At 36.6% G+C, this 8,899-nt stretch overlaps 1 protein-coding gene across 4 annotated transcripts in view; it reads right to left on the minus strand.

Moving 5' to 3' along the window:
- KIAA1033 (KIAA1033 ortholog) overlaps nucleotides 1-8,899 on the minus strand; it is a 60,837-nt gene that overhangs the window by 27,731 nt on the left and 24,207 nt on the right. For 3 of the 4 annotated variants that reach the window (XM_014535993.1, XM_014535994.1, XM_014535996.1), the window contains 4 exons: nucleotides 4,585-4,710; nucleotides 2,177-2,284; nucleotides 1,517-1,663; nucleotides 1,315-1,394 (listed from right to left, as the gene is read on the minus strand). In XM_014535993.1, coding sequence (XP_014391479.1) covers nucleotides 1,315-1,394; nucleotides 1,517-1,663; nucleotides 2,177-2,284; nucleotides 4,585-4,710 — 461 coding nt within the window. The remainder of the gene's footprint in view (nucleotides 1-1,314; nucleotides 1,395-1,516; nucleotides 1,664-2,176; nucleotides 2,285-4,584; nucleotides 4,711-8,899) is intronic. The other variant, XM_014535995.1, reaches the window with a different exon arrangement.

The raw sequence follows: 8,899 nt of genomic DNA on the forward strand, positions 1-8,899 counted from the left end.
AGATCAGGGGGCTGCAGGCAAGGCGGCCCCTCCGATCAGGATCACCAGCTGGGGGGCGGGCAAAGGTGGCCCCGGTTCTCCGATCCAGGGCTGGGGGGCAGGGCAAAGGCGGCCCTGGGGGGCGCCTTTGCCCTGCCACCCGGCTCTTGCCTGCCGCCTGGGTTTCCGATCACTGTTCTTCCGTCCTTCCCCTTTCGCCTCCCATCATTGTGCCTATGTATGCAAATTAACTGCCATCTTTGTTGGCGGTTAACCGCCATCTTTCTTGGCAGTTAATTTGCATATCACCCTGATTAGCCAATGGGAAGTGTAGCGAAGGTACGGTCAATTACCCTTTTTGTCTTTTATTAGATTAGACTAGTAGCCCAGTGCACAAATTCATGCACACTGAAAGGAAATTAATTAGAAGAAATATTTTAATATCGCTATTCACCCTTTCTCTATAATAGTAGTGTCAACCAAATTCACAATCGACAATGACAGATCAAAACACACAGGTGCGATTGGAGCTAGCAAGAGCTCTGTATGTATCGCGCATGCGTGAGTCAACTTAGCCTTGTATAGATATAGAACAAATTTACTTAATTAGACCTGCTTTCTGACTTAAATTTTTTCCAGTCCAGTGAAGCACCCCAACTTCTCTTTCAGGTAATTGGCAGCAACAAAGCAGTAAATATCAACATGAAGCAGATTATTATCATAGATCACACAAGGAGAACAAAGAGTAAAATATTTAACTGCAGCAGTGTTTGACTATATTCTGCGCAGTGAGAAAACCTGAAGTCATTTTCTTACTTCCTTTTAGTCGGGTCAAGTTTCTAAGCTTTCTAAATCTGTTTTCCAGCTAATGAAAAGAAAATAGGATTCTACCAAGTCTCCTATCTACCTATTCCAGGACTTCCATGAGGATCAAATGAGATGAGGCTCAGGAAAACACTTCACAGAAATTTGGTTACAGTGTAAAGTGTTTGCACCTGGCTATAAAGCAAGTCGTGGTCCTAGGCTGAAGAAACTGCAAGGAGGCTAACTGTCACTAGGGAGAAGAAGCCAGGCATTGCTACATGACATCATTACACGGACAGAGGGAAGGACACTTAGCATATTAGCCTTTTATATATTTTTTTTTAAAGAAAGAGGGAGAGAGAAACAGATGTGAGTGAGAAACTATCTGCTGCCTCCAGCATGCCCCCAGGCATGTGCCCTGACCAGCCATCAAACTGGCAACCTTTTGGTGCACAGAATGACACTCAACCAAGCTACACAGGCCAGGGCATTAACCCCACCTTTCGAGTATCATTATAAATCCCTACTTACCTTTCTCTAAGTTCACTGATAAGATCCAGCTTTTTCAAGACTACCTGAAGTGGAAAGAGTTCTTCATCTTTAAATGTTTTCTATCAGGGAAGAGAAAAAAAGGCAGAGAAGTTGCAGTCAAAGTAAGAACAGGGTCAATGAGAAGAAAATTATGAAATCTCAGGTCTTATTTTTATTACATAACTAATAGCAATACACTTACCAATTGTGTGCCAACACTGAGTGCCAAAGAAACAATAAGGCGTCTTTGCTTTGTGCTTGGTCCATTTAGAGTGTTTTCAGCCAAAACTAAAGCAGAGAGCACATCAAGACGCTGTTCACTATATTTTTTGTCAGAAATTACTCTTTTCTTAAAGATAAAAGAGAAAACAGGACATATTAGCTTTATTTCTGAGGCAATAACAAAAGATTCAGAAGAACATCTTCTCAATAATCTTTTCCATGATTCACTTTAAGAGAGCTTCAACAATACTTTCCCTGTTGAGTGTCTTCTGACACTGCTGTGTGCTTTATTACTCCTGCAACATTATCAATTAGCACTGTTAGGGACAGCAAATCTATATCAGACATACTTTAAGATTTCCATTATTAATTTAATAAGGAAATATTTTCTTTTAAAAAGATACATCATAATTTAAACTACATACAATATCACTTTTTAATGTGTTTATTACATGCTACAAGTTCGGAGAAAGATAACCCTGAGCACTCTAGTAAAAATCACAAAATACTGTGGAGATAAATAAACAAGAATATTATGTTTGAAGGAATGGAGTAACAGGCTGAACCAGAAAACACATACAAAGCAACAGAAAAATAAACTAAAAGGCTAATTATGCTGAATATATAACAACTTTCATACCTTGGCCACAGAAATGGAATTAAGAGCCTGATGTTGAAGGTGCTGTGTTATATGTGAAACTGAATCAGCTACAACCATGCTTCTCCTGTAGAACATATGCTCTATGGCCTAAAAAAGACCAGAAGTAATTTTGAAAAAATTAACTTAAAACTTTTAGGCAAAATTACAGAATATTTTTATTACCTGGGGCTAGGTAAAGAACTTATAAATGAGATGCAAAAAGCACTACCATAAAGGGTAAGGTTGGTAAATTCAAGTATTATACAATTAAGAATTTCTGTTCATCAAAAACCACTATAAAGAAAATAAAAAGGCAAGCCAAAGTATGAGAAAATATTTGCCACACACAAGGGATTAGTAGTTAGAATATTAAAGACCCCAAGTGCATGAAATATTTTTAAAGACATAATTCAATATAAAACTGAACGAAAGACATGAACAGATTTTACACAAAAGAAACAGATACTAAATTTTGAAAAGATACTATCATTAATAATTAGAAAAATAAACATTCAAGTCATAATCAAACCATTGATATACATTAATTTGTCAAAAACAAATAAGCCTTATAATACCAATATTGGTCAGTTGAGGAACAATGGGAAGTCTAATACATTGTGGGAGGTATGTAAAGTGATATAATTACTTTGGAAAATAATTTGGCATCATCTTGGAAAGTTGACAATGTACATAACACAATCCAATCCTATATAATACCTCAGAAAAACTCTTGGCACAAGTACACCAAAAGACATATACAAAAATGACAGCAACCCGAAAATTCATCCACAGGAAAGCTGCACAGCAATGGAAAGGTCAGAACTACAGCTATTCATCTCAATATGGACAAGTTCAAAAACAAAATTTTGAGTAAAAAAAGGTAAGTCAAAGAATACATGAAGAATTATTCCATTAATATAAACTTCAAAAACATATATAACTGAACAATGAATGGTCTATAGATTCATCCTTATGTGGTAAACTAAAAATAAAAACAAGGGAATGATAAGCATAAAATTCAGGACAACAGTTTCCTGAGGGGACAGGATAAGATGCAATCAGGAGAGACAACACAGGGGGGTTTGAAAATATAAATAATACTAGTATTCTATTTCTTAATTGTGATGATAGTTTTTTAGTATTTATTATTTTTAATTAGCTGATATACATTTCTGTATTTATATTTCTTAAAAATTAAATATAGCTGGTAACATTTCCTTAGAGAAAAAAAACTAAAAATCCAAAGGCACAATTTCCAAAAAAAATCTCTATTTCATAAGCCAGTGATGGCGAACCTATGACACGCGTGTCAGAGGTGACACGCGAACTCATTTTTTTGGTTGATTTTTCTTTGTTAAATGGCATTTAAATATATTAAATAAATATCAAAAATATAAGTCTTTGTTTTACTATGGTTACAAATACTAAAAAATTTCTATATGTGACACGGCACCAGAGTTAAGTTAGGGTTTTTCAAAATGCTGACACACAGAGCTCAAAAGGTTCGCCATCACTGTCCTAAGCTAACCTAAAAGCATTACTAGCAGAAATTTACAAGTATCTCTTAATTTCAATTTTTAAAAGAGGTTATGTAGACTCTTCTGCTTAAAGGGGCTTTTATTTTGAATTATATAGAGTAAGCTAAGAAATACTTTACCATATTTCCAGAAGTATACTCTGGTTCTTAATTTATTTGACCACTCCTATAAATACTACTAGACGACTATTCAAATCAGAAGATTACAGCACTTCCTCTAAATTACAAAATAAACAGCCACATGTTTACTATCCTCATGTGCATTTGAACACCACAAAATAATGGATAATGCTCCATGAGTATTATTTTTTTAACTCATACAATATACTTAAACTTCCACAAGTAAATCTTTACTAATACTTAGGCTAACCTTTTCATTTTCTTTCTTTTCTGTCTTATTACATGTAAAATTTTAATGTAGTTTCAATAAATTGGCCATTCATAGAATGTTTTTTGTTTGTTTGGTTTTTGTTTTTTTTTAATATACTTTATTAAATTTTTACAGAGAGGAAGGGAGAGGGATAGAGCAGAAACATCAATGTGAGAGAAACATCGATCAGCTGCTTCCTGCAAACTCCCCACTGGGGATATGCCCGCAACCAAGGCACATGCCCTTGACCGGAATCAAACCTGGGACCCTTGAGTCCACAGGCCAGCGCTCTATCCACTGAGCCAAACCAGTTAGGGCTAGAATGTTAATCATAAATTTATTTCAATGGCTAGTTCCTTTATCCAACTAAGAGATAAGTACATTTTCCCATAACTTGTTATTCTCATATAATCAGAATGTCAAATTTTAGAGGATCATCATAATTTAAGCCAGGGGTCATTTCTAAATTATAATGGCAAGGTAAAATAATCTAAAACCTACCTTGAGAAGTTCAACAAGCCTGCATAATGCCTTAACTGAGGTTTTGGTCATTGGCTTTTGCATGGACATGTAGAGATTCATTGTGGTTTTAATAATATTACTAATACTATATGCATATAAGAAGCCCTATAAAAATAAAACATTGATTATAATCACATAAAAATATTTCATTTCTTCACAATTTCAATCTCTATGTAATAATTATTCATCAATTTACCAATAATTAATATTTCTAAACGTCATTTTAAAGTCACCTCTTATGATTTCCAAATACTCTTCCCCCCACAATGTTATACATTGTGGTTAAGTTTCAAGCAGCCCTTAGAAGATTTTTTAATCTATCACATGCCAGAAATTTAGTACTGTTGAAATTATAGTATATAATCACAGTTAAAAGAATCCTTACATTAAAAAAAAACACAAACTTCAGAAAAATTATTAGAATGTCAGGAAGATACCTCTTCACCCATACCTTATCTGCCACACAAGAAGATAAAGGCTCCTATCTGCCTGAAGCTTAAGACAAGAGCTGAGGACTCTAAAGAACTAGGAATTTCAAAATGCTCTCTGGCCAATAAAGAAATACAAATGTATTTCTCAGTTTGAAACCACTGCCCCCTTTCCTTTTCACCTGGGCCAATACTCACAGTCCACCTGCTACCATGTTCCCTGCCTTCGCTGGTGCTAATCATGACTTTCTCTCCTCCCAGCCCAGTAAGAACAAACTTTTGCCTACCCTTCTATTCATGAAGGAAGCACATGGGTCTTTTGATGTTAAAAACAAAAACAAAAACATAGTGCTAATAAATCCAGGGAAACAGTAGGGCATAAGAAAATGGGACAAATATTTACATTTAGACCCAAAAAGGACACAGAAACACAAAGATAATAATGGAGACTCTTTGAGTTTATAAAGGACCAAAAAAGATAAACTTACAGGTTAGAGATGAACCTAAACTATACTACTGTGGACATGTCCAAGGAGCTCAGCTGAAGCTATATGCCAGTGATTCTGAACCTCTGTCTCCTGCCCTACCATATGTGAGAGATCAAGTACTCTCCCATCAGTAACAGTGGCTCACTAAAGGAGTGACACTCAATGTGGGGTGGGGGTTTCTCTGAACCAATAATAGCTAGGTGGTAAAAAGAGGTGCTAAATTAAGAGAATTAAGAAATGAGAGGGTAACATCCTAAGAAAATTGGCAATAAGACCAAAGCTTGGGGATTCGTGCAGGAAAGAGCCACAACCTTTCCTTGTCAGCTACAAGACTATAATAACAGACTTTGCCCTAGAGCAGTGATGGCGAACCTTTTGAGTTCGGCGTGTCAGCATTTTGAAAAACCCTAACTTAACTCTGGTGCCGTGTCACATATAGAAATTTTTTGATATTTGCAACCATAGTAAAACAAAGACTTATATTTTTAATATTTACTTTATATATTTAAATGCCATTTAACAAAGAAAAATCAACCAAAAAAAATGAGTTCGCGTGTCACCTCTGACATGCGTGTCATAGGTTCGCCATCACTGCCCTAGAGCAACACTGGGAAAGGTTAAAAAGCAGAAACAATAAACAGCAAAGCATAACTCTAAGGCAGGGAGAAAAAGGGGGGGCTATCTTTTTGGGGGTAAAGAGGATACAGAATTCATGGGCTGATATCACACCACTCCCAGATAGATGGTCAATAATTTGTGAAGGATCTATATATATAAAAGCCCAGCGTCCAGAATGGCAGAAAGACCGGAATGACCGGTGGCTATGACATGCACTACGGCAGCCAACCAGCCTGATCTGGGCTCCGATCGGCCCCCAACACCTCGATAGGGGGTGGGGCTGGCCGGCCAACTGCCCGCAGCCCCTCTCCCCGGCTGGCCTGGTGGGCCCCACTGGGGTGGGCTGGCCGAGCCCCACCCATGCACGAATTCGTGCACAAGGCCTCTAGTATGTATGTGTATATATATATCAGGGGTCCTCAAACTACGGCCCGCGGGCCACATGCAAATACAAATATTGTATTTGTTCCCGTTTTGTTTTTTTACTTCAAAATAAGATATGTGCAGTGTGCATAGGAATTTGTTCAAACTATAGTCCAGCCCTCCACGGTCTGAGGGACAGTGAACTGGCCCCCTGTTCAATAAGTTTGAGGACCCCTGATAGATAGATAGACAGATAGATAGATGATGTATAGTATTTTAAAAGTATAAATGGGGAGGGAGATGTCGTGGGTCTGGTTTCTGTTAACAGCAGAATAAATCATTTGGACCAACTTTCCCACTGACAACTAGAAAATCCAGGAAAAACATTTTTAAAAACTTCTTGGAAGGCATTAAAGCTATCAAGAAAAAAGAAAATGTAAAACCAAGATCTGGGAGAATAAAGTGAGAGAACTGAGCTTGGCGATGGAGGCTACTTTCCCTTAGAGCAGTAATTTTCAACCAGAGTGCCATAAGAATTTTTAAAACATGCAATACTTATTTGGTCAGGGGCACTGACCTCTTTTCCCTTAGATTGTCAAATAAAAAAATGACAACAGTCAACACAGCAATAGCCATCCAGTGTGAATAAATCAAAAATTATATCTATTTTTTTGTTGGATCGGCAATATATGTTTATTTTTGGTATGCCACAGAATTTTAGTAATTAATTAATGTGTGCCATGAGACGAGAAAGCTTGAAAATCACTGCCTTAGGGGCTTCTGCACATTCCAAAAGAGGAAAATAAAGACAGAAGCCAAACATATCTTTCAACATCTCACAGGAAGGGAAAGAGAATAAAAGTAGGAGTTCATGGCCCATAAGGAGAGGAGAGTATCCCGGTAAACCACTAGACTCTGGGTTGGGATCTTGAAAAACTACCCCTAAAAGGTAGCAGTGAACTGGGGGGTGGGGGAATAAAAACAGAAACAAAAAAAAACAGTCATCATAGGTCCCACACTTCAAATCATCTCAATGCATGACTGGGTTGAGATGACCTGTGTGACTAGTTGTCCTAGACTAGATGTGAAAGATAGAGTAGACCAGAAAGGTAATGCCTCTCTAGAGGAATAAAAACAATAACCAGATACTGAAATTATATCTATAGTTTTTCATACATAATGTGTAACACTATAAAATAACCAGGCATACAAAGGTAAGACAAATCCAAGAACAAGAGAAACAATAGCTAATAGAAATACTGTATCCAGATAATAAAATTATTAGATAAAAGCTTCAAAATAATTATGCCAACTATATTGAAGGAAATAAAACAAAATTATTTCAGAAGAGAACTGGAAAGTACACAAAAAAGAAACAAACTGAAAAGTAAATTGATTAAAATTAAGAACTCCATAGATGAGCTTAATAACAAAGTAGACATAGCTGGAGAAAATTAGAACAAAGAGAAAAGAATAGAAAAGTATTTGAAAATTTAATGGCTGAAATTTTCCCACAAATTCCAGAAGCTCTACAAATCCTAAGCAGCACAAACACCCACAAAAAAAACCCACATGTAGACGCATTAAAGTATATTACTAAAAACCAAAAAGTAAATCTTATAAGCAATTAAAGAATGACATATATTAACAAAGCAACAAAACTGACAGCTGACTTCTCAACAAAAACAAAGGAAGCCAGAAGACAATAAAATGGTACCTTTAAAAGCTGGGGGTGGGGGGGGGCAGGGGAATTCTTACCATCCTAAAATTCTACATGTAGCAAAACTACCTTCAAAAATGAAGTTAAAATTAAGACATTCAGACAAAAAACTATGATTAACTCATCAACAGAAAGTCATTTTAAATTAACTACTAACAGGTATTCCATAAATAGAAGGATGAAGAGATGCAGGAAGGAAGAAAATCAACAGAATGGGGAAAAATTGGGGTAAATATAAATGAACACTGACTATAAAAAAACAGCAACAGCAGCAATAATACCTTGTGAGGTTTAAAATTATATAGAGAAACAAAGTACAGAGCAACAGCACAGTGAGAGGATGATAAAGAGAATTAAAGTGGTTTAAAATCCTTACACTGTCTGAAAAGTGGTAAAACTACTACTTTACGTTGGAGTTGAATGAGTAAATCGTGCATCTTAAAATCTCTACAGCAAGCATGTCAAACTCAAAGGCTAATACGGGCCAAATAAACGAGGCATGCGGCCCATGGGCCGAGAGTTTGACATGCTTGCTCTACAGCAGGGGTGGGCAAACTTTTTGACTCGAGGGCCACAATGGGTTCTTAAACTGGACCGGAGGGCCGGAACAAAAGCATGGATGGAGTGTTTGTGTGAACTAATATAAATTCAAAGTAAACATCATTAAAAAAAAGGGT

The sequence above is a fragment of the Myotis brandtii genome, unplaced genomic scaffold (genome assembly GCF_000412655.1).
Source record: "Myotis brandtii unplaced genomic scaffold, ASM41265v1 scaffold155, whole genome shotgun sequence".
In the NCBI taxonomy this organism is placed as follows: Eukaryota; Metazoa; Chordata; class Mammalia; order Chiroptera; family Vespertilionidae; genus Myotis; species Myotis brandtii.